This window comes from Naegleria lovaniensis (genome assembly GCF_003324165.1).
Source record: "Naegleria lovaniensis strain ATCC 30569 chromosome Unknown tig019, whole genome shotgun sequence".
NCBI lineage: Eukaryota > Heterolobosea > Eutetramitea > Acrasida > Naegleriidae > Naegleria > Naegleria lovaniensis.
This window is the reverse complement of record NW_025407840.1, coordinates 430,292-452,510: the sequence shown is the minus strand read 5'-3', so window position 1 is coordinate 452,510 and position 22,219 is coordinate 430,292. Positions and strand designations below refer to the sequence as shown.

Below are 22,219 nucleotides of genomic sequence, written 5' to 3'. Positions count from 1 at the left end.
TGAGTTGGCAGCACAAAAAAATGAGACAAAATCGAGTGGCCACGTCTGGTTACCTGTTATTCATCATCATCGGCTTGATCATGATGGCCAAGTATCATCAACAAGTACAAGCACATAAAATTGGTGATGCTATTCCCATGCTGAAAAGAATACAATTTAATGAGAAGAGAACGGAATGGAGTGAAGTACCTTACGGAGATGCACCTCGATTCGGACTCTCAAAGAAGATCACCATCACGGGTGTTGCTGCAATACTTGAAGCCTTTCTTGATACTCCTAAAGCAGAGGCTAACACTGATAAATATTATGAAGAATTAATAATGCAAACAAAGGATGATTTGAAATTGGCTTTTTCATTTCATCATCCAAATTTTGAAACTTCATGGATTACTCTCTTCTCTAAAGGAATACTTGATACAGCAACAAACAGAATGCAATATCAATTTTTGAAACGAATTGATTTTTTATTTATCTATCATGGTGATACTATCAAGGAAATCAAATACACTCTTGATTGTATGTTTTTAATCATTAAGTTTTGGAAATATTATTTACTCATCATTCACACAACATGATGATTGAACTCTGCGCTCTATAGATTACGATGAAAATGATGAAAGCACCTATCGTCCATCCACCATTAACAATGACATTGAGGTTAACTATTACTGGCAAGAAGTAATTGAGAAGGATACATCCACTGCTTTGAGTGCACTTTACTTTATTTCATTCATTTTTGGTTCGTTGATTTTGGTGGTTGCTGTAAGTCAATTACCAAATTCTCAATTCATGTAACATTGCAATAACCCAATAAAGTTGGGTTTGTATTGAGGTTTTTACAATGTGGAAACTATTTTGTCAACATCTTTACAGAAGGTGTAATAGTCCACATCTCCTCTTTCGTCTTCATATTTTCTCTGCAGAATATCATACTGTTTGCCAGTTAAATTGAATTTTAAGAAATCAATAATTGATGCAAATTGGCTCTTGGTGACGCGTTGTTTTCGCAACCGATCGTAGTCCTGGAAATAATGAGATAATAATTGTTGCATCACTGCTGCTTTCATGGCGACCTTGGTAAGGATGTATTGGAGCTCGTTTTCATCAACATCATTGCTGATTTCAGGGATTGCAGCCTTCAAAGGATATGAATGTCTTGGCTCGAATTTTTCAATCTTGCTTTTTGGACACTTCTCTAAGTTAGAAATAGTAAACGCCCTATCCAACTCGTCACAAAGTGCAGTGTAGCTGATACAGTTTTGATAGCTGTCTAATTTGAAATACTCCTCCAAGATTTGAATTTCTTGCTCCTTCAACTCCAATTTGGCCATGTTTAAGGCTGTTCTGAATTTTGCTCTAGTCACATAGCCATGTCTGAGCTTGTCGAAATCAGTAAAGAATTCCTTCAATCTGATTCTATTTTTCACAACAACTGATTTAACGCGATTCATTAAATTGGAAATCTCTAAGGGCAGCTCTTTGGAATTTTTTGGGCTCACAAAATTCTTGGACATTTCGGCTTCTAACTCCTGAGCATAGACGCTCTTGGTAAGTCCGTCAACTCTTTCGTTCTTATCTACATCTTCAATAAATTTAAAGTAATTTACATATCCTGATAAAGGCTCAAAGTATGCTTCTTGCAGCAACTTGAAGTCTTCTTCACTTAAAAATTTGAACAGCTTGTCCAACCCTTGTGTAAATTGAGACTTGGTAATTTTGCCTCTCTTGAATTTGTCAAAATCTTCAAAAGTCAGCTTCAGAGCTATTCCTCTTGTTTGTACGGCATCATGAAGCTTGGATAGTAGTAGCTCAACATCTTCCGTCTTAGTGAAAGATGAAATTGCAATTTTTTGTGGCCCTCTTTTCGTAAGAGATGCTTCAGCAAAAACCTTTGTGGAAGTGAGATCTCTGGTTGGTTGCTTTTCCAAGTTTTTCTCTGTTATCACGCTGTCAACTTGGTCGCAAAAGCTTCTGTACAGTACGTAATCTTTTTTAGTTGGGGACATGAATTCAGCACAAAGTAAATTGAATTCTGAGTCTGTTAATTGTATACCACCCATGCTTAGCGCGCTTCTAAATTGTTTTTGAGTAATCTCAAAGCTTCTCAATGGATCCATATCTCGCATGAACTCCTCCAGTCTCACTCTGTGGACTAATGCTTTGAAGGAGATGTCCTCCATGATATCTTGGAAAGATTTTTGTGTGTTTTCTAGTTGAGTGGTAGAAAGTCCTTTGGAAGAAATATCCAAGTTTTTGTAAGGTATGTTGCTTCCTTCCAGAATTTCATCAACGTCTTCCAAGAACATTTTATAGTTGACGTCTAGACCCTTTCCCAAGTCATCATACTTTTCTTCAAGAACAGCATATTCTTCAGAAGTAAGATGAATACCAACCATATGCAAAACCCTTTCAAATCTGGAAAAGGTTACATGGTCTGTGGCGTAGGTGCCCTTCTTGGTCTTGTCGAAATCTTGGAAAATTGGTTTCAATAAGATTCTCTTGGTTTTGACAGTGTCTCTAATTTTGTCGAGTAATAGAGAGCATTGGTGCTCCTTTTCTTCTGAGAGTGACTTTCGTTTGTGCGTCAATATCTGATTTTGGTTGACAAACTTTTTTGTTGGGAATTTCTCTAATCCTTTGTCATTGAATACTGAGTTCATATTGTTCAGGAATTCCTGGTACGATACTCTTGTTTCTGAGTGTTTATCTTCCACTCGGTATTTTTCAGCAACAGCCTCTAATTGATCAGCGTTGAGGGCCATTTTGTGGAGCTTTACAGATCCTAACGCAGCAATGAACTGAGGTTTTGTAATGAATCCTGTTCTCAATCTGTCATAGTCACGAAATGTTTCATCTAATTTAATTCTGTGCTTTATCAAGGCTTTTTTGATTTCTTTTTCTATTTCTTCAACATTCTCTTCATAGGAGATAGGTTCTCTTTGGAACGTAGGTTGCTCAATATGCTCTAAATATGTGTCATTTTCTACTTCCTCATGAAATCTTAAATAGTTGACTTGCATTTTCTCATCGGTGTATCGATCGAGGATCATATGAAGCTCATCGCCATTTAAGTTTCGGAAAGGAAGACATTGCAAAAATTGAGATCTAGTTACAGTTCCGTGATTAAGTGGGTCAAAGTCTTTGAAGTAATTTTTAATGATGTGTCCCTGAGTTTTAGATTCCCATCTCAATTTTTCATACAAAGTGTTGAGATCTTCTGTAAGTTCTGGAATTGATTTTTGAGACTGTAATAGTGCTTCTGCCTTGAGTGCTTCTATCTTTGGGTTTTTTTCCATGTTCTTCAGGGTAAATACTGATAGGTTTAAAGTTCCAAGCGTTGTATGTTGGAATCACTTCAATCAAAAATCCACTTACCTTGATCGACATCGTTTGAAAATTTGGCATAGTTCACCTTGTTCAATTTAGGATCCAAGTATACAGCAACTAAATGGTCAAAGTCTTCATCCCTCAATTCCATTCCGAACATGCTCAAACATCTACGAAATTGTTGCAACGAGACAAAACCCGATCTCAATTTATCAAAATCAATAAAAAATTCGTTGATTCTAACTCTCTTCTGAAAACACAAGCTCCGTATCGTATCCATCAATGCTTCAACTGGTGTCATTTCAGAATTTTTGCCATTCGCAGAGGATGGCACCGAGGTACGTTTACTTGAGGCACTGAGTAGCATTATTTTTTTTTTAAGGATTTGAAATTTGGCGGTAACGGTTTTTTTGGTTGTAAATAATATTTACAGTCGCGGCTAGGAGTCTGTGCCATCAATTGTCGAGATTGTTTAAATCAAAGTCAGTGGTGCTTGTATCGTGGTGAAGCATTGGTCAATGCAGACGATACATAATACATGTAGTAGATAAAGGCACTCAATGACAGCACAATGATGATGACAATTCCGTAAAGCTATTGACAAGAACCAATTTTAATACGAAAATATTAAAATATTAGAATGGATGAAAATGGTGCAAATCTTACCCCTCGGTTGATCCACTTCTCATACGTTGTGATGATGTTTAAATTTTCTTCACTTTTTTGATTATCGGAATTTGTGTGTTCATGATGATTGGTATTTTCAGAATCGTGGTTTTTTTGTCGAATCTTTCGGTGTGATATTTGCATTTTTGTTTGGTGTGAAAATTTATTTGAACTCTTCTCGCAAGTTGCCCATGTCATCCAAGTAGTTGTAAATGTCTTCTCCGTACACATATTTATCCTTTTTCTTGTCAATTATTCGGTCAAACATATTAATGCCGTCTAAATGATCATATTCATGTTGAAAGACCCGAGCAGCAAAACCTTCAAGTGTTTTTCTCTTTCTCTCTCCAAAAATGTTGACATATTCAACCTCAATTTCCTTACTTCTTAACAAAAATAAATATTCGTTTTTAAAACTCAGACATCCTTCAACTTCTCTTTCTGTTTCTAAACTCTTATCAATCAACTTTGGTTCAATATATAACTCCAAGTCAATGTCGTACACATATGAATCCTCAATGGGTTTTTGGGATTGTTCTTTAGCTTCAAAACCTCCTGCTTGTTTAGCATTGATTACTTTCACTTGGGCTGGTACTTTAAAAATTCTATCTGTGCCAATAAAATACCTTGCTTTGTGAAATAATTGTGGCGCACTAATGCCTGTTCCATCGTCGTAATAATGTTGGAGTGACAATAGCAAATCTCTGAAAAATATCAATTGATTTTCCGAAATAACACTCGTAATTTGTTTGAAAATGTATTGCAATTCGTCATCGTGAAGTGTTGAAGCCTGATTATTTTTGTCTGTCCAAATTCGATTGATATCGTAAAATGATGAAACGTTTTGTTGTCCTTCCACTCCGTTCAATTTCAAATTACTCAACGAATTCGGAAGAAGCACACTGTTATCATTAGGTACAAAATTTTTGTTCAAGAACAACGACTCTGTACACTGTTGTTTCAGGATTGGCTCTTTCTTTCCAGCAATTCTCACTTTTCGGAATGGGAGTATTTTGTCTTTTCCCTCAGCAACATTTTCTGCATTGATCATGGAAGTTATTCGGGAGGCTTTGATGCCATGTTTCGAGAGAAGTTTTTCAAAGATGGCTTTGTTATGAAAGAAGCCCGAGCGGTCTAGAAAGGACAACATTTTTTTCTGTTTTGAATTTAAATTTTTTTAAATTTTTAAAAATGAAGAAAGGGTTTCATGCGGTCAGCCAAAACTTATCCACTATGTCTTTAAGGGCTTCCGAGCCTCAATGGTCCGATGGGGAGAGTGTTAGTAATGACACTTTCAATGAAGAATCGGTAGTATCTACTCTTCTTTCTGAAGAAATGAAGCCTTATGAAAAGTGGGGCATGATGAATATGGCCTGCTTTGATGGAAGCAGCATAGAAGACAACTCAAAATTCAATGACCAAATCACGAAGGAAAATATAAGAGCCTCAATTCGAGAGCTAAAGGCACGAAAGCTGATCTTGGAGTATGAGATTACTCAAAAGAACGAATTAATATCGAAGATGAGACAGTCTCATTTACAGGAACGAATAACAGCCGATGAAAGCTTTGCAGAATGGAATCGGAAATTGCAAGAAACTCTTGATTTCATCAGTGATGATATTTCGACATCGTTTGATTTTGAAGATGACACTCAACAAATGCTGCAGAACAGCGCCAGTACTGAGAAGCCAAAGCCTTTCAATTCAGAAACGCCCGAGAGAGATCTATTATGGATGAAACTCCAAAAGTTCAGAACAGTCTACTGTAAAATTATTCAATACATTGAGGTCAGAGAAAGAGAAATTAAGCACATGGAATTGGAAGAGAAATGTGATATTGAAGAAATCCTTAAATCTCGAAATGTTCTTGAAAGAGAAATGGAGCATCTAAAATCAAAAAGGAAAGACATGGAAAGCGCCATTGCCTCACATTTTCAAGCAATTATTGAACTGAAACGAGAAAATGAATCCAAAAGGAAGAATATTGAAGCTCTAAAGGAAAAAATTGAGCAGGTAGAAGAAGTAACCAAGCTCAAGGTTAGAGAACTAGCCAAAAAGTTGTTCAAATAATTTTGTTAATGATCAGTGTAATTTGTAATTTAGAAAATCATTTGTAAATTCATCGTCATCCAGTTAATCTTCTTCCTCATTTTGATCTTCATATTCCGAAGCAGGTTGCGGTATGTTGATGTTTTCCCACGTTTGTGATTCCTCGTTAAATCTAGTTAAATACAATACAGCATCGTTTTCAATTTTCAAATCTTCCAAAGTCCCTTCATTTGGCAGCTCATCATCTCCGACGGCAGCATACAATCGCTGATGATTCTCGGGAATATTTAATAATTGATTAATTCTTTCCTTTAATTGCAACACTGTATCGATAGGATCACAATGCAAGAAAATTGTAGTCTTGAATTGTTTAATTCTCACATACATCGACTAGATTGGTGCAAGTGAGTAAATAATTGTATGAATCAATGTACGTACCATTTTTTTTTAAATGATCTTGCAATTCTTTATTGGATTTCATAAAAAAATGGAAACTCGCACACGAGTCATTCTTTGTGATTTGGAAATGTACCACGAGGATGCTCCCAAGCCCACCGTCGCTGATTTGAGATTACTTTTGAAAAACAAGCTCGGAGCAAAACCTCGTCATGCTTTTTCAAACAAATTTATGAAATCAACAAACAAGTCTTTTCATATCCATGGTGAAATGGGAGAAATGGTGGAGTATTTTCAAATATCATATTCTAATGAGCAAATTTTAGTTGTTAGCTCTAAAGCACATAGTACTGACTCTGCTACATTTTATGTTTTTGATCTGTATTCAAAAAGATTACTTCAATTCCTCAGACTTAACTTTTACATCTCAGTGATTCTGGTAGAAGACAAGCCACTAATCGAGGGAGGTGATAACCTGCTAATGACAAATTTTGAAACTATTTACAAATTTAATTTGAGGGATATCTTGGACACAAAAACAGGGCACAAATCAAAACCTCAATGGACAACAACCATCCCAACAGTTGTGGGTAGTGACATACCATTTAGAGGTGTTAGAGGCATGTCCATTCAATACGCAACATGTGACTATGGAAAAACTCAAAACATACTGTACGCAACAGATTTTTCGAGAGGTCAAATTGTTGTGCTCAGATGCTCCGATGGCAAACTGTTAAAAGCGATAACTCACTCCGCCATTCATTCCCCCTGGGCTATGGACTTCAATGCAAGAGGTGAATTACTTGTCAGCGATTTCAGAAGGAATGAAATTCATGTTTTAAAGTGTACATTGGATAGCGTTCAACTCTTGAAATCATTTGGAGAAAATGAGTTGCGAACACCAAGGCAGGTCATAGTAGACCAAGTGACACAAAATATTATGGTATATTGTCAAGAGACTAGAAGTATTTGTGTGTACGATAGACATGGTAATTATTTGACCAGTAGTGAATCTTCTTTGACCTTGGGTATACTTCAAGATCGATTGTGTTTCGACCATTTCACAGGCGAGTTATTAGTTCTGGATCGATTAACTCTAGATGTTGATGTGTTGGAATAGCAGACTTGTGACTTTATGGTGAATGTGGATGAAATTTCGTGGTACATGCCGCTCATGGCCATGAAAGAACTTGAAGCAAATAGAAAGACAGTGCATTGTTCACTGCCTTTATAATTTTCACAAACAACCAGTTGCGATCTCTGAAGAAAATAATGTTCAATGGTTTCATCATGGCTACGGCCATATCACGATGAATGCACCTCATCCCGTCCGATTTGAGAAGTTAAGCATCGTCGAGCTGCATCAGTACTGAGGTTGGAGACAACTTGGGAACCTGCAGTGCTGTAGCCTTTTTGGCAACAACACCAATGGCGTATCCCACCATTAAGGTACTACTAAGACGCTACCTGATACTGTTTAGAAATGTACAACAAGCCCATGCAAATTATGCATTCTCAATTTTAATGACATGATTCACTTTTGATGAAGCATCGACTACAAAAGTAACCTTAACTTTATCCACAAGCAATTCGTGTTCGTCTTGTCTATCGACACTTCTAGCCTTTTTGATATGACTTCTAATGTCATAGGAAAGAACTTGTGTTAAAAATTCGATAAACTCGTCCAATTCTGACCTCTTATCAAAAAACTCTAAATGTGTGACATCTTCTATGAGTTGTCGTTTAGCTTCATCTGAAAATGTTACTTGATATTTTTCAACGCTCTCCAAAGGCTCCTTAATCCATTCTGGAACTTTTACATTGGAAAAATTGTCATATCCATCAATATATGGCTTAATATCAAGAACTGCTGTTCCGTCCAATATATCTGTTCCTTTCAAGAAAAGTGTTCCATCTCGGTCAATGTGATCAATTTCAACAATGCTCAAACCAATGGCATTGTATCGATGTGGAGTTCCTATTGTCATGTTGGTCATTAGAAATTTTACATAAAAACATAATGTTAAATGATAAAATTATTACACATACTTGTTGCATAGATTCCAACTTTTTTGTTACCAAGTCTAGGAGGCTTAATTTTTGCCTTAATGGCATTTTGACTGTCTGTCAGTACTCCTTTTGTCAGATTCGTATTTAAATTAAATTGAAATATAATGTAGCAATGTGAATATTGTTCTAATCCATCCAGTGACGAAGAGGGATTGCAATGAGGCAATAATTTTAAAATTGCTCGACCCTTGGTCACATAATAGGGCTGTCTAGGACACCCATTTCTTGTCTTGTATACTGATCTTAAATATCCAATTGGTTGAATTGGCAGAAATGGAAATTGTGAAATATTTTCTGAACCTTCGTTGATACTTGCTTTTGAAATAATTTCATTCGATTCATTATTGCTTGAATTATTTTCTAATAACAAGGATGGTGATGAATTTGCCAATTTTTGTTGTAAATTCAATACTTTATGCTCCAAATCTCTATTTTTTTGCTCGGCTCGTACTCTACCAATGCGTTCTTCTTTCCGATTGGAAATTTCTTTCTGTAATTTGGATTCAGTCTTTTTTACTTGTTGATAGAAATACACGGATAACGTGGTAGCAATTGCTGTCGATCCGATGAGAGCAGCGTTTAAAATCCAATGATTGGAAGAGTTATCTTTGGACATCCGAATGGAATGGTTCTTGTAATATTTTTTAATTTATTTCTTTTTTCGTAATTTTTGATTTCTTTCAATTAACTTTCAAATTACCAACATGTTAACAATGATTATTAGAGAGAGAAGAGGAATAAGGGAGGAAAATTGGAATAATTAAAATTTAAAAAAGGAAGAGAGGATTTGGAATTGGTTTCGTTGTCAGTGGTGAGTGACGAGGTTGACTTTGGAGGTTCTTCTTGAACATCATCTTTTCCTAAATTCAGTGTTGCTGCAGCAATTCCACTACTTGCTGATGATAAAGAAGAGGAAGTTGTACTACTAGTAGCAGCAGCAGAAACAGTAGGAGCCACTTCAGTATTGGCTGTGAACGCCACAAATCGTTTCATGGCCGACCGTCTACCATGAAATCGCCCTACTGAATAGCCCAATAATGCTGAACTGACCATAAACAATGCAATCATGGAAGCATCGGATGTTTTCTTCTTTAATAATTCCACACCTGTTGCTTGTTGTTCTTTTGAAAGTGTTTGATTTAACTCACGGAGTTGTTCCTCAAGCTTTTGTTGATGCCTCATACGTGATAGATAACCCAAATAGGCAGCAACACAAGAAAGAGCAGTGGCTGTGAAAGACAGTACATTCTTATTATTCTCAAATATGTCCTTATATCTGGCATAGGCCGTAGCGAACTTTTGACTCATGTTATCTTGGGAAACAAAATCGTGAAATATAAATTAGAATATATAAATTGAATCAATATATAGAAGAAGAAGAAGGTAGAAAATGAGAGTGGTGTTATTTCAGTCTTCTCCAATTTGATGATGATAGTGATGATGATGCTGATAACAACCAACTCTCCGAGACTGTGATTGGAACGAAACAAAAAACAAAAAATTTTTTGGATTTATTTCAAATTGATTGAGGGTCAATTCCTTCTTCGGCCGTTTTGGTGTTGTTCAGTTCATACCGTGGTATTCTCTCTCGGATCGGGAGTGGTTGATTTGATGTTGAATTACATTATTCTACATTTAGAAGAGAGATTCTGAACGATAGAAATAAATGGAGTATGGTAGTCTTCATCATCAAACACATCATGATGGACGGACTCTAATTTTTGGTTCGTGGCTGATGGGCAGTAATCATAGCCATCTTGCAAGTTCCGAAATTTGCATTAGTGATTTGACTTGTAATGTTGAAACAGGTATGTTGATGGGCTTGACGATTCAAACCATGAATTCATTTAAATTTTATATTCACCAACAACCTCACTAACAACCGTAAGATGTTTCTGCCATGGTTATGATGGGTATCATGACCTGCGTATTCATAATCATGCTTGTCGTTAATAGTTATTTATTAATTAGAGAAATCAAATATGGCTCACTATTTAAATCTAGGTTACTGTTTTATATTCTGACTACGTTTTATTTGCTAGGAAGTTTGTTGTTCTTTGCGATGCATGGTCTTGCGAGATTTGTATTTCGAGTGAATGAAAAACAAGTGAACGGTGAGACAGATTTTAATCCAGTGCTGTTTCTATCAACTCATATTGCTTTATATTGGAGCGAAACAATACTTGCTTGCGCTTTTTTGTTTGTGTGCGTGAATTATATGGAAATATTTCTACATTCTAAGGTAGGTCAGGAATTGAATTTTTCGCTTTAGAGCTCAAATTATTTCACAGGGATTTTCCATTATTTATTCTAAGGAACAAACATCCAAATTAAGATTTGGTGTCACTTCAATAATTGTCATTGCCAATATTATTGAGATTGTTCTATTTATCATTATGACAATATTTTTTCCAACACAAGATAATCATATGGTTGAAACGGTTTTGTCGTTCCAAGTTCTATTCCAAATTATTTTGAGTGTTTTAGTAGTAACTTTCTTCATTGTGTGGATTTATGTGAGTAAGAAATCAATATGGCAAGGGGCACACACTAATGAAGCGCTATCTGTACTCACACAGAAAATGTTCTGTGTAGCTTCCATGTTTGCTTTTTTAATAATTCTAAAGGCTATTGCAAATATTTTCCTATTAATTTACGTCTCTATGTGTGGTATTATCTGCCTTAATGTGAATGTGATTTTATCTGCCGCTACAGCTGCAGTAACTGATTTATTTCCGCTAATTTCAATTTATTACATTTTCAGAGTGTCTGACAGCAATGCACATGAGGAAATACGAAATGATGGAAATGGTTTGGTCACATTGCAGCCTGTATCTCAAATATCCAACCCTAACCCCGTTGTTGCTAACGAACGCAGATCTAACGATAATATTGAGTTCGAAGATGAGGATTAATAATATTACCTCATTATCTAACATTAACTAGGCTACTCTTATTTTACAAAGTTTGAACAATAACTAATAATAAATAATTTGTATTAAAATTACAAAAAACATTCTACAAATACCTAGAATTTGAGCTTTTTCATCGAAATTCCATTCACCGAAACTTCATCGGATGATGGTTGTGTTGAGGGTACGGAAGACTTTATGGAAAGGGTAGTTTTCGGCTTGACTGTTTCAGTAGAAACATTTGAAACTTGGGGAAGCAGCAAGGCAGGATGAATTTGTGGAGTTTTGCGAGGAGAAGCAATGTCAATATCATCATCGTCACTATTGTCACTTTCTGCGCTTTCACTTAATTCGTCATCAGAGAGTCCTGACTCTCCCATTTTTTCCAAGTTGTTTTGTTCAGGAAGAAGAAAAGCAGAAGCATTGGGAGACAAAGTGGTGAATGTGTTGGGAGGTGTAGAAATGTTAAGATTTGGAGGAGATTTGTTGATCATGTTTGGATCTTGTGGAGGTTCCATCGTGGGAGAAGCATTGATTTTGGGTAGAGCTAATTTTGTGAATGGAAGAGCAGAGGAAGTGTTTGATTCTACAGCTTTGGATGAGTTGGGTTGCTGGGTGGTAGTGTTTGGCTTGATTTTCAGCGAGAGAGCAGGAGTTGTGTTGTTGAGTGACAGTGACAACGATGGTATTATCGGCTTTGACGCATTATTTGTGTTGGATGGAGATTCCAAATCTTCACTGTCGTCATCGTCATCACTTGAATAACTGTCACTGTTTGCACTGGTTGTTGTGGCGTTTAGGCTCGGCTGTGCTGTTGTTTGAGAATTTGCAATATTAAGTTTTGGAATGCCCAACTTGAAAGGCATAGAATTTGTTGATGTGCTGTTCGTAGATGACGAAAGTGTCGAAGGATTTTCTACATTGGAAGTCTTTGAATCGGAAACGACGGTATTGATGCTGCAAGTATTAGTGGTGTTATCGTTATTGTTCGTAGTACTCTCCACAGAAGGTTTTGTGGAATCCATCACAGCCACCGCTGTCGTCAAATACTTTTCGGGAGAGAATCCAAGAGAGCTCATCATGTTCAAAAAACCAGTGATGAACGAGACAGCAAAATCATGAATGACATCCGTAGGAATGACTTCATCTAATTCTTCGTCATCGAGTGACATGAGACCTTTTTCTTCCCCTACCGATTGCATCAAATTAATCAACTCTTGACATGAAATGCCATACAACTCTTTGATTGACAATAACTCATGGATAATGCTTGCCGTGTCAATACTCACCCAGTGAGTCTTTGGATATTTGGGACATTTTACGATATGTCCAACCGAAAATACACGAACAAACCAATCCCCAAATACTTGCTTGCCATTTCGTGCAGTGTTAATTTGCTTCCACATGTGTAGAGTACACTGTGCTTGTAATTCACTTTTAAAACTCTGTTGATCCGTTTTTAAATGTTCCGTTACCGTACCACACCAATCCGTAAATTTCATCAAATCATCCAAACTGAATTTTCCATTCTTATCAAAATCCAACATGAACAAGACTGCTAACTTTTTAAAATCAATCGGATACTCATCCAAAGATTGTAACTTTTTCGCCTCCTCGATCACCAAATAATCTCTCTTGTCCGATTTTTTGACAGCATTGTATTGCCGTTGAAGGTGAGAGCGTATGGTTTGGTTTTGGCCCATTTTTTTTTGTAATCATCCAAATTGGGCCAATTTTCGAACGAAATTTTCGTTGGCTCTGCAGCATTTCGTTTGAAAACACGTGTTGTTGTTATTTCATACCTGAAGACTCTCCCTATTAGAATTTATGAAATTAATTTCTTCCTATCACAAAAAAAATGTTTCACTCAACTGCTTTATTCATTTACACGATCATGGGTGCTTTGATCATCACCTCAGCTCTGTTTCTGTTGTGGTCCTATCGAAGGTATCGCTCAGTTTGCAAAAAATACTCAATCATTCCATACGGAAGAGAGCAGTTTATTCCGCCCATCTTGTGCAGCTATCTGCCTGAATTTTTAATTCCAAAGGATTGGGGAAAGCGATTGGGAGAAAATTTGGCACCAAAAACATTTGCTAAATTCATGCGAGAGAGTGGCTATGATAAAGTCTATAAAGTAGTTTTGGGAATATTTAATCAAGGAATTGTCGTTATTGGTGACTCCGATTTTTTGAAAGATGTAGCCACGAAAAAATTAACGGTCAAAGGCAATGAACTGAACTCGACCGTTCAGGAACTGTTTGGAGGAAGCAATGTGTTTACGGAAACAGAGTATGAGGTGTGGCATAGACATAGAAAGATTCTGGAACCTTCGTTTTCACCATCTTCGTTGGCATTGGTTGCAGAAGTGACAACCAATGTTGTTTTGAATGAGTTAATTCCAAGAATTACAGAAAATGGGTATCGTAGAGAGGTGGACAAGGATTTTTCAAGCTTAACTCTTGATGTCATTGGTCGTGCTGGATTTAATTATTCATTTAATTCGTTTGCAAGTCACGACAATTCAAGTTTGACAGCTCAAACTCAAACACTCTTTCACATGCTTCCTCTTTATGAGCTGTTTCCAAAATTTATAAGAGATCACATTGGAATATTTCCTCACAAGCCAGCTAAAGACATTGCTTCACGTTTCACTGATGCCATTCAAAAAATTATTCAGAACAGAACGGCACATTCAGAAATGGAATACCATGACATTTTATCAATATTACTCCAAGCCCGAGACGAGGGAAAGAAAAATAATGAGAGCGACAGCATGACCGACGAAGAACTCATCTCGAATTGTTTTGTTTTGCTCATTGCAGGTCATGAAAGTGAGTATTTAAAATTATATAACGAATTGCTTTTAACGACCGAAAATTTTCTAAATAGCCACTGCAAAGACCTTAGGATTTGCCTTATATCTTTTAGCTTCGAGTAAGGACGCACAAGAAAGACTCCATAAATTCATAGATCAAGATTATCCAGCTCTTTATGGAAAGGATACTTTTGATTTTGCAGATTATCAGGCAGGCAGGCTCGATTACGTTAAAGCCATTGTTAAAGAAACCCTCCGCTTGTTTCCTCCCGTTATTGCTGCCATGAGAGAGCTTACAAAGCCTTATACCTACAAGGGTTATCATTTACCAAAAGGATTTAGAGTCGCAGCTTCGTGGCAATTAATGCATAGAGACGAAAAGTACTGGCCAGAGCCTGACGAATTTATTCCTGAACGATTCTTGAAAAAAAAGAAGGAAGACAAGTTGCAGGAAGAAAAGCATCAAGACGACAAACCAGAACTTGTCACACCTCAAGAGTTCATTTCCACTCCAAAGATGGAGGTGACTTGTTTCAATCCCCATATTGCTGTGCATAACAATCCATTTGCCTATGCCCCATTTGGAATTGGAAACAGGTAAGTTCTATGGTGAAGAAATAGAATGTTAATATTCGTTCATTTTCATGTCAGAATTTGCATTGGAAGAAATTTTGCTGAAGTGGAAGCAGTCATTGCTTTGGCTTTATTAGCGAAACATTTCAAATTTTCAATTTCTGAAAATTACAAAATGGAGCTAGACATGTTTCTTACTTTGAGACCAAGAGATACATTGTACATTAACTTTGAGAAGAAGCAGAAGTAATGACATTAAATACCGTGTTTGGCATGGTAGCCTCAATGCGGTTCGAAGGTTGTTGTTATCCGCTATGCCATCTTCGGGTCGCTATCAAAACCAATTTGTTGACGTTTCATAAAAAGAGAGAATGCCATTTTCAAGTACCTTCTGCTTTTGCATATCCACAAGAAGTCTCACTTGTCCCTTATCTTTCCATATTTGGAACCTTAACAAAAGAATGCTCATTCGTTTTCATCCACTTTAATGGTTATTTTTTTGAATAGCTCTATGGAACTTTGTCATCAACTCCTCCCATGTCAACTGTTACCTTGATGTTTCAGTAACTTTTCAGCAACTATTTCAAAACAAGATGAAAGCTAAAAACCAAAGAACACAAAAAAGAATGGCCACACAACAACCTTTACCTCCTCTCTCCATGAAACCCATTCAATCTCGAAACATTCAATGTAAAGTCATTTACGATTTTGAAGCAAAGGAAAAACAAGAACTTTCCGTTCAGTGTGGTGAATGTGTCGAAGTCGTGAAACGTTACAAAGATGGATGGAGTTGGTGTATTGTCATGAGAGAAGAACATGAGAGTTATGGACTCATACCAACTGCTTATTTACACGAAGTTCAACAAGCCACACCTTCCGATCATCCACTCTCTCATCAACATTCCGTTCTTCATAACATTGCGAAAATTATTCAACAAGACGCAAATACGACCTCTATGAATGACAAGACTGATACTTGTCACACAGATGAAGAAGAACAATCGGGTCATATGACTACTCTTCGGAGGCAAGAAAACAACCAGACAAACAACACACAAATTGTTTTGGTCGATGAAGATGGAATGGTTTCTGATATATTGACCCATTCAGAACTGAATCATGGAATCGATGAAATCGTAGAATCAGATGATTTAGACACCTCTACAACTACCTTTACCACTATTACCACCCCAAACACCACCACTACAACAAATTCGACAAGCAAAGACAAGACCAAAAAGACAACAAAATTCCTTAAACGATTAGGATCTTTCTTTCAAAAGCCTTCCAGTGAAAAGAATAACCATCTATCTTCGAAACCTCAAGAGAATGAAACAACAACCTTAAAACCACAACTCTCCATGACCAATTTAAAGAAAAATCCTTTTAACACTGTCCGAATTTCAAAACCTACCATGAACTCCATTTCTCAACAACAAGAGTTATTTCCCAATCATTTAACTCTTCAACCACAAAAACGAAATGCTCCTTCTTCAAGAATATCTCCCTTAGACATCAAAACAAGTATTGAGCTCATGTCTCAATTCGAGAAAACTCAGCATGTGTGTAATACCTCGAAACGAAAATCACAAGATTCCAATCACATTGCTTCTTCATCCCATCATCATCCAACTGTACGAGATTCCTTTAATATCTTTTCCAAACATAGAAGATCAAGAAAGAAGAATTCACTCACATCGGATCGTGCAATTGAAATACTGTTGAATCAGTTGGAATGTTTTAAAAGAAGAAGACAATTTACATTGTATATCAAGAAAGATGAAGGACTGAAAAAACAAAGAAGAAGACTTGACTTGATCAAGGAAACCATTGAAACTGAGAGGACGTATGTCCGTTTACTCAAGACGTTTATTGAAGTTTTCTACTATCCGATTATTCATGATTCGGGATCTGCGAAAGGCGTCCTCAGAAAAGAGACTTCCACCACACTCTTCAGCAATATTGAGCAAATTTATCAAATTAATCATACATTATTGAATGATTGGGAGAGAGAATTTGAAATGCACTATCCCTTCATACAAATAGGCTCTGCCTTTTCACAAATATGCCCCTTTCTAAAAGCATATACTATTTATATTAATAATTTCGACAAGGCACAAGAAACGTTCGAGAAGTTACGAGACAAGGACAAGAAATTTAAGGAATTTCTTCATGAATGTTACAGGAAACAGCAAACAAAAGGTCACCAGCTTGGGGGCTTTCTTATTTTGCCTGTACAACGAATTCCAAGATACAAGATGTTAATTCAAGAAATTTTAAATTTGACATCGCAAGATCATGTCGAGTATGAAATTCTCAAGAAGTGTAGTGTGGAGATTGAATCCATTGCCTCATATGTGAATGACGAGAAGAAGAAGGTTGAACAAAATCAAGTCGTGTTTGAAGTTCAACACCTTGTTCAAAAACACTATGGCTCGTTCATTCAGCCAAATCGGAAATTTGTCAGAAGAGGAACCATGCGTATTAAAATCATAACACATCACATAGAGCAGCAGTTAATGGATGGAAGATCTTCAAAATCGATAAGACCAGTATCACTGACAGATATTATGAACTCGATGGTGTGCAAGGAGGCCAAATTTGATATCTTCCTTTTCACGGACGTGTTGGTATTAATTGAAAGAGACAAGAGCAAAAACTCCAACCATTCGTCTCAAATTTTGAATGCAGATAACCTTCACTTCATTTTCTTGCAATTTGTAGATTGTAGAGATTTTACCAAGTACTCTCCACGCCAGTCACAACGTGAGTTTATCGACTCTCCTAACTCCTTATTGACCAACCACAACCAGAAGAGAAGTAATATACATCTCAAAGATAACCTCATCACTCGAGTAGAAAACGAAGATTGCACGTTTACCTTGGAAGCTTTAATCAAATCTGTAAAAACAGAGTATACATTTCAATGTGCCACTGTGAACGACAAGATGACTTGGATGAGCAACATTAAGGATTGTCTAGAAAGTATAAGTAGATCCAATGTATCTAAAGGCATTGAACAAGACATGTTTATCATTGGTAAGGAGAGAGCTTCCCTTAATCGTATTGCCAAATACAAGTTGGAAGAACATCAAAAACTAGAGAAATCCAACCTCATGAAGATTTCTTACTTGACACAGTTGGACCAACATCTCTCAAAGAAAAAACAACAACTTGCCAAGCTTCAGAAGGAAATTAGTATCTATGAGATGGACAAAGAACAAGTACTTTCCGATGTGAAATATGTCACTGACAAGAAGCACAAGATTCGAGAGGACTTGAAATCGTATTATGCATCCATTCAAGAAAAGGATCTTGCATGTATGAAACTCTTGAATGAAGAACATGCCTTTAAACTGGTATTCGATGACGTTCCTTCCGTGGATATTCAAGCTGCCTATTCATACATGACAAACCCATCGAGAAAGACAATATCTACATCCAATCAATCGAACGAAGAGAGTTCTGAATCCCCTTAACATGTGTGTGTGCATGAGAAGAAAGGCCAATTAATTGCTAAACCTCGTTATTAATCACTTTTTTCCTTTTATAATCCTACTAAATATGATTTGCTGGATAAGGGCTAAAATTTAACTCAAAAAAAAAGTATCAGCACAAAATCCCTAATCGCTGCAATCAGATCACTCCAACCATGGTAATCATTTACGAAGCTTGACCCCTCTGAAATGTGTCGAAGAATACATCAACCAACATGTCTGTCACTTGTCAAATTCTATCGGACTATGAGGATGTTCCCTGCAATCATATTCCTGCATGGTCCGAGCAAGAACAAATCATGAAAACCAATGATGACGAAGATTTGGAAGACATTGGACCCATTGAACCAATTTCCAACGATCAATAAGAGGATGAACAATTCATGACACTCAACTCAATTCCACACAAGAGGAAAGATACAATCCAGAAGCGACGAACATCACCTCGTCGATGGTCTATCTGTACTTGGCCTCCTTTCTTCATTTCATCATTGCTCCACTTCCATCCCTCGATGCATATTTCAAATTTGATAGTCCCTTTTTTAAGAATGAATTTATTGAATCTATTTGGACTTGTTATGGTAGAAGTACAACAGATTTCTTTTCACTGCACCGACGATTCAGAGTGAATCCCTATTTTATGATTCAATTATTTCACGAAGTTTCGAAAAAGATTTGGCGACCTTTCGAATACATTCATGAAACCTTAATGCCATTCCAAGGACATTTTAAATTTAAACATGTCATTAAGGGAGAGCGGACGGGTTTGAAATTTTATGAAATGTGTGACTCGAAAGGATTTGTGTATCGTTTGTGGCCTTCTTTACAGGTCACTCCACAAATTCATATATTGGTATGGGACATGGTCTCGTTCTTACCTGAAATTACTTCTCCTCGTCATGGTTACAGAATTTGTTTGGATTCGGATTTGGGTCACTACAAAACAGCAGCACTGTTGAATGCATGATTCTTTAACATTTGTCATGAAATGTAAATCATCAAGATTGGAAGAGGAATGTCAAGAAAAATTAAAAGCAACACACTTGTCACAGGGATCTTACACATCGTTGACCGATGGACAAACCTTAGTGATTGCTTATCGAGACCAACTGAACGGTCCGTACAGTGGGCAAAAAAGAAGCACTCAATTCACATGCATGGATTGTGGTCAATGGGTGTGTCCGAATTGCCAGCAAGCTGGTTGTGACAGTAACTCGAAGCATTCTTATTGCAATAAGAGATAAACAAAAATATGGAGATAAATAAGTTAATGTGTTTAATGTACAACTCGCAATAGTGTAACATGCTCTTTCCAAAATTTGTTATGCTAAAACAGACTTTAGTCTTGCAACGACCACAGTAATGTTGTCGTTACTACCCTTCTTATGGTATGCATAATCTCTTAATTTCAAACTTGCAGCTACTGGATCCAGTTCGTTCCTAATTTCATCAATTGCTTCTTGTTCAGAAACGAAATCAAAAATACCATCACAAGCTACAATGACAAACTCATCCTTATCACAAAGTCGAATGGCTTGAGTATGAGGATCTGAAATGACACCAGGTTGGAATGTTTTGTCACCAATAGATCTAGAGACAGCCAAACATGCACTTATACGATTGTTAACAATGGACTTTCCAGCATCTCTAACACGTCTTCTTTCGTCAGAATCAGTTGGTCTATGATCGACCGTTAGTACAATTGGCTTACCATCTCTGCAAAGTACCACCTTAGAATCTCCTACATTTCCTACAAACAAAAATCTTGAGTCAATTGTTGGAACATAAACCAACGTAGCTGTAGTACCATCAATGCTGTTTTTTTCACAAACAGCTTCATTGGCCTCTAAGAATGTTTCTCTTATTAACAAATGCATTGCATCAATTGGTGACAAAGACAAAATGTCGAAATGTTCAATTGCTTGCTCTTCAGACAGTGTCTGTTGCAATTCTTTTTCCTTGAAGTGTTGCAAAAGTTTTGAGGTTAAAGATTTTGCTTCTTCCTTTAAAGCGTCTCTTCTGTCAGCTGATTCGTAAAATCTTGAAAGTAAATTTTCATATTTTGTTAATTTATCCAAGAAAATAGTATGCAAAATAGTAGAGGCATGTTTTGAGGCTGAAGCACCCCATGCCCATCAAAAACTCCAATAAAGGTTTCATGTCGTGGACCCTCACTTGTTTCGAATTTTCTAAAGGAGACGTCACAATGGAGAGCGTCTTCCATCGATGGTCTTGATCCTTGGAACTCACAGTAACCAACTTTTATCCAATCGTTCTCCTCTGGAGTCGTCGATTGTGTTTCGTGCTGTTATAAACAATTTTAGAACGCTAATTCTCAAACGGCAAGAACTACTACTTACTCTGGCTGCTGCTCTTGGATTTCCTCGTTTCCTATTTTTGTTTCTTTCTTGAGCTAATTTCAATAATGCTTCCTCGTCATTGACGACATCCAAAACTGTTGATTTTTTATCATCAGTTGGTTCTTTTGATGAGTCATTAGCCTCAGAACTGTTTTCTTCTGTAGGGTGACCATTTGGTGTTATAATGCTAGGTGATGATGTCACAGCTGTTGTTTCTGGCTCTGTAGAACTTGATAACGCAGGAGGAGTACCTCTAATAATCGCTGCTCGTCCTCTTCTTGAAGAGGAAACTACTCTTGAGTTTTCAGGGGAAGATTTGGTTGGGTCTGTGTCATCTAATGTTGTTTTGGAAGGACTATTCTCTGATGCGTTGGATGTGGCGGTAGTTGTTGAAGTTGTTGGAGTGGTGGATGGTTCAGTGGATGCCATTGAAGACTCATCTCTCATATTCTCATATCTATGATTTGTGTGGTGATGATCCGATGATGATGAATCCGTTACAGAAGCGCCTGAGGCAGCTCTTCCCATCATGATAGCCTTCTCATCATCATCAATCAATCCGTCCACAACCACTGCATCTTCCTCGGAAGAAGATGAATCATATTCATCATTCTCTTCTTCTTCATCGATAATTGAATCCTGAAGCAAGTAGTATCCAATCGGTTGTCCTCTGTTGTTGTTGTTATTATTATTGTGGTTGAGATGTTGTTTCAGAGAACGATGACTCATTTTTTCAAATGTGGTGGCGTGTGAGGATTTTCCATGAGAACCTATTCGTTGACTGGAGGAAAAGTGATGTGTGGTCAACGACATTGAAATTCTTTCATGAATAACAATGATCATGAAGAAGAATTAATTTTCAAAGAGGCCTCTTCTCTAGCAACTGAAAGGATGTTTGAGAAAAAATGGCTCCAAAAGAAAAAAGAGGTGCTAATGTGAGTCCTCCAACGCGGCTGATAAATTATTCATCCTCTCCAACTGCTGTTCCGAAAAGAAATTCTACATCATCAAGGAGAAGCACTCTCACTCCGGAAGAAGGATCAAAGAGAAAGAGATCCACTAGACAGAGTCAACAACAGCCTTTTCATCCACCACCGTCCATAGAAGAAAGGTCTCCCTCACAACAACAACGAAGATCCTCTCTCAAAAGGAAGCAGGATGATTCATCCTCCGATTCGAGTTATGAAGAAGAATTTAAAGAAGCTCGTCCCTATCCAACGAAAGAAAAGAGAAAAAAGCGCAAAACTCCAACAACAACTCAACACGAAGATGGCAATTCAATCATTGTGGATGACATCTTGGTGCATTTTCTCAAAAAACGAGTGCAAGAAGAGTCCACAGCAGAAAAGTCAGGAACACCAAAGCACAAACAATATTCATTGAATTCAACTGCTCAGTCGAACCAACCCACAGGAGGTCGATCAAGAAGATTTAAGAACTTTAAGGGCATTCAAAATGAGCTTGTAGAAAAGGCGAAACTGTCTGTGCAATCGTCTTTTTCAACACCAGCTCAATAACTGTTTGGAACAAGCAATGCTCATCGCTTTCATC

The 22,219-nt window shown here is 37.0% G+C and overlaps 16 protein-coding genes across 16 annotated transcripts; 8 read left to right on the top strand and 8 right to left on the bottom strand.

The window, feature by feature from the left end:
• Window positions 1–20: 20 nt before the first annotated feature.
• Window positions 21–795, top strand: C9374_003442 (uncharacterized protein; the record flags this gene model as incomplete). The annotated part of the gene is made up of 2 exons (XM_044692971.1): window positions 21–516; window positions 599–795. 2 exons carry the CDS (start codon window positions 21–23, stop codon window positions 793–795), a joined length of 693 nt encoding a protein of 230 aa, XP_044549620.1.
• A 41-nt stretch (window positions 796–836) lies between these two features.
• C9374_003441 (uncharacterized protein) lies at window positions 837–3,694 on the bottom strand (the record flags this gene model as incomplete). Its single annotated transcript, XM_044692970.1, has 2 exons — window positions 837–3,313; window positions 3,376–3,694. 2 exons carry the CDS (start codon window positions 3,692–3,694, stop codon window positions 837–839), a joined length of 2,796 nt encoding a protein of 931 aa, XP_044549619.1.
• A 116-nt stretch (window positions 3,695–3,810) lies between these two features.
• C9374_003440 (uncharacterized protein) lies at window positions 3,811–4,137 on the bottom strand (the record flags this gene model as incomplete). The annotated part of the gene is made up of 2 exons (XM_044692969.1): window positions 3,811–3,921; window positions 3,994–4,137. 2 exons carry the CDS (start codon window positions 4,135–4,137, stop codon window positions 3,811–3,813), a joined length of 255 nt encoding a protein of 84 aa, XP_044549618.1.
• A 19-nt stretch (window positions 4,138–4,156) lies between these two features.
• C9374_003439 (uncharacterized protein) lies at window positions 4,157–5,143 on the bottom strand (the record flags this gene model as incomplete). The annotated part of the gene is made up of 1 exon (XM_044692967.1): window positions 4,157–5,143. One exon carries the CDS (start codon window positions 5,141–5,143, stop codon window positions 4,157–4,159), a length of 987 nt encoding a protein of 328 aa, XP_044549617.1.
• An 83-nt stretch (window positions 5,144–5,226) lies between these two features.
• Window positions 5,227–6,063, top strand: C9374_003438 (uncharacterized protein; the record flags this gene model as incomplete). The annotated part of the gene is made up of 1 exon (XM_044692966.1): window positions 5,227–6,063. One exon carries the CDS (start codon window positions 5,227–5,229, stop codon window positions 6,061–6,063), a length of 837 nt encoding a protein of 278 aa, XP_044549616.1.
• Window positions 6,064–6,126: 63 nt separating this feature from the next.
• Window positions 6,127–6,483, bottom strand: C9374_003437 (uncharacterized protein; the record flags this gene model as incomplete). The annotated part of the gene is made up of 2 exons (XM_044692965.1): window positions 6,127–6,432; window positions 6,481–6,483. The coding sequence occupies 2 exons, from the start codon at window positions 6,481–6,483 to the stop codon at window positions 6,127–6,129; spliced, it is 309 nt and encodes a 102-aa protein (XP_044549615.1).
• A 46-nt stretch (window positions 6,484–6,529) lies between these two features.
• On the top strand, window positions 6,530–7,558 carry C9374_003436 (uncharacterized protein; the record flags this gene model as incomplete). Its single annotated transcript, XM_044692964.1, has 1 exon — window positions 6,530–7,558. The coding sequence occupies one exon, from the start codon at window positions 6,530–6,532 to the stop codon at window positions 7,556–7,558; it is 1,029 nt and encodes a 342-aa protein (XP_044549614.1).
• A 385-nt stretch (window positions 7,559–7,943) lies between these two features.
• C9374_003435 (uncharacterized protein) lies at window positions 7,944–9,124 on the bottom strand (the record flags this gene model as incomplete). Its single annotated transcript, XM_044692963.1, has 2 exons — window positions 7,944–8,416; window positions 8,488–9,124. The coding sequence occupies 2 exons, from the start codon at window positions 9,122–9,124 to the stop codon at window positions 7,944–7,946; spliced, it is 1,110 nt and encodes a 369-aa protein (XP_044549613.1).
• Window positions 9,125–9,228: 104 nt separating this feature from the next.
• On the bottom strand, window positions 9,229–9,816 carry C9374_003434 (uncharacterized protein; the record flags this gene model as incomplete). The annotated part of the gene is made up of 1 exon (XM_044692962.1): window positions 9,229–9,816. One exon carries the CDS (start codon window positions 9,814–9,816, stop codon window positions 9,229–9,231), a length of 588 nt encoding a protein of 195 aa, XP_044549612.1.
• Window positions 9,817–10,243: 427 nt separating this feature from the next.
• C9374_003433 (uncharacterized protein) lies at window positions 10,244–11,423 on the top strand (the record flags this gene model as incomplete). The annotated part of the gene is made up of 3 exons (XM_044692961.1): window positions 10,244–10,316; window positions 10,398–10,750; window positions 10,800–11,423. 3 exons carry the CDS (start codon window positions 10,244–10,246, stop codon window positions 11,421–11,423), a joined length of 1,050 nt encoding a protein of 349 aa, XP_044549611.1.
• A 113-nt stretch (window positions 11,424–11,536) lies between these two features.
• On the bottom strand, window positions 11,537–13,123 carry C9374_003432 (uncharacterized protein; the record flags this gene model as incomplete). Its single annotated transcript, XM_044692960.1, has 1 exon — window positions 11,537–13,123. One exon carries the CDS (start codon window positions 13,121–13,123, stop codon window positions 11,537–11,539), a length of 1,587 nt encoding a protein of 528 aa, XP_044549610.1.
• Window positions 13,124–13,278: 155 nt separating this feature from the next.
• Window positions 13,279–15,061, top strand: C9374_003431 (uncharacterized protein; the record flags this gene model as incomplete). The annotated part of the gene is made up of 3 exons (XM_044692959.1): window positions 13,279–14,254; window positions 14,313–14,835; window positions 14,890–15,061. 3 exons carry the CDS (start codon window positions 13,279–13,281, stop codon window positions 15,059–15,061), a joined length of 1,671 nt encoding a protein of 556 aa, XP_044549609.1.
• A 376-nt stretch (window positions 15,062–15,437) lies between these two features.
• C9374_003430 (uncharacterized protein) lies at window positions 15,438–18,290 on the top strand (the record flags this gene model as incomplete). Its single annotated transcript, XM_044692958.1, has 1 exon — window positions 15,438–18,290. One exon carries the CDS (start codon window positions 15,438–15,440, stop codon window positions 18,288–18,290), a length of 2,853 nt encoding a protein of 950 aa, XP_044549608.1.
• A 469-nt stretch (window positions 18,291–18,759) lies between these two features.
• Window positions 18,760–19,275, top strand: C9374_003429 (uncharacterized protein; the record flags this gene model as incomplete). The annotated part of the gene is made up of 1 exon (XM_044692956.1): window positions 18,760–19,275. One exon carries the CDS (start codon window positions 18,760–18,762, stop codon window positions 19,273–19,275), a length of 516 nt encoding a protein of 171 aa, XP_044549607.1.
• Window positions 19,276–19,630: 355 nt separating this feature from the next.
• Window positions 19,631–21,397, bottom strand: C9374_003428 (uncharacterized protein; the record flags this gene model as incomplete). The annotated part of the gene is made up of 3 exons (XM_044692955.1): window positions 19,631–20,424; window positions 20,559–20,613; window positions 20,669–21,397. The coding sequence occupies 3 exons, from the start codon at window positions 21,395–21,397 to the stop codon at window positions 19,631–19,633; spliced, it is 1,578 nt and encodes a 525-aa protein (XP_044549606.1).
• A 176-nt stretch (window positions 21,398–21,573) lies between these two features.
• C9374_003427 (uncharacterized protein) lies at window positions 21,574–22,185 on the top strand (the record flags this gene model as incomplete). Its single annotated transcript, XM_044692954.1, has 1 exon — window positions 21,574–22,185. The coding sequence occupies one exon, from the start codon at window positions 21,574–21,576 to the stop codon at window positions 22,183–22,185; it is 612 nt and encodes a 203-aa protein (XP_044549605.1).
• Between the last annotated feature and the right edge of the window lie 34 nt (window positions 22,186–22,219).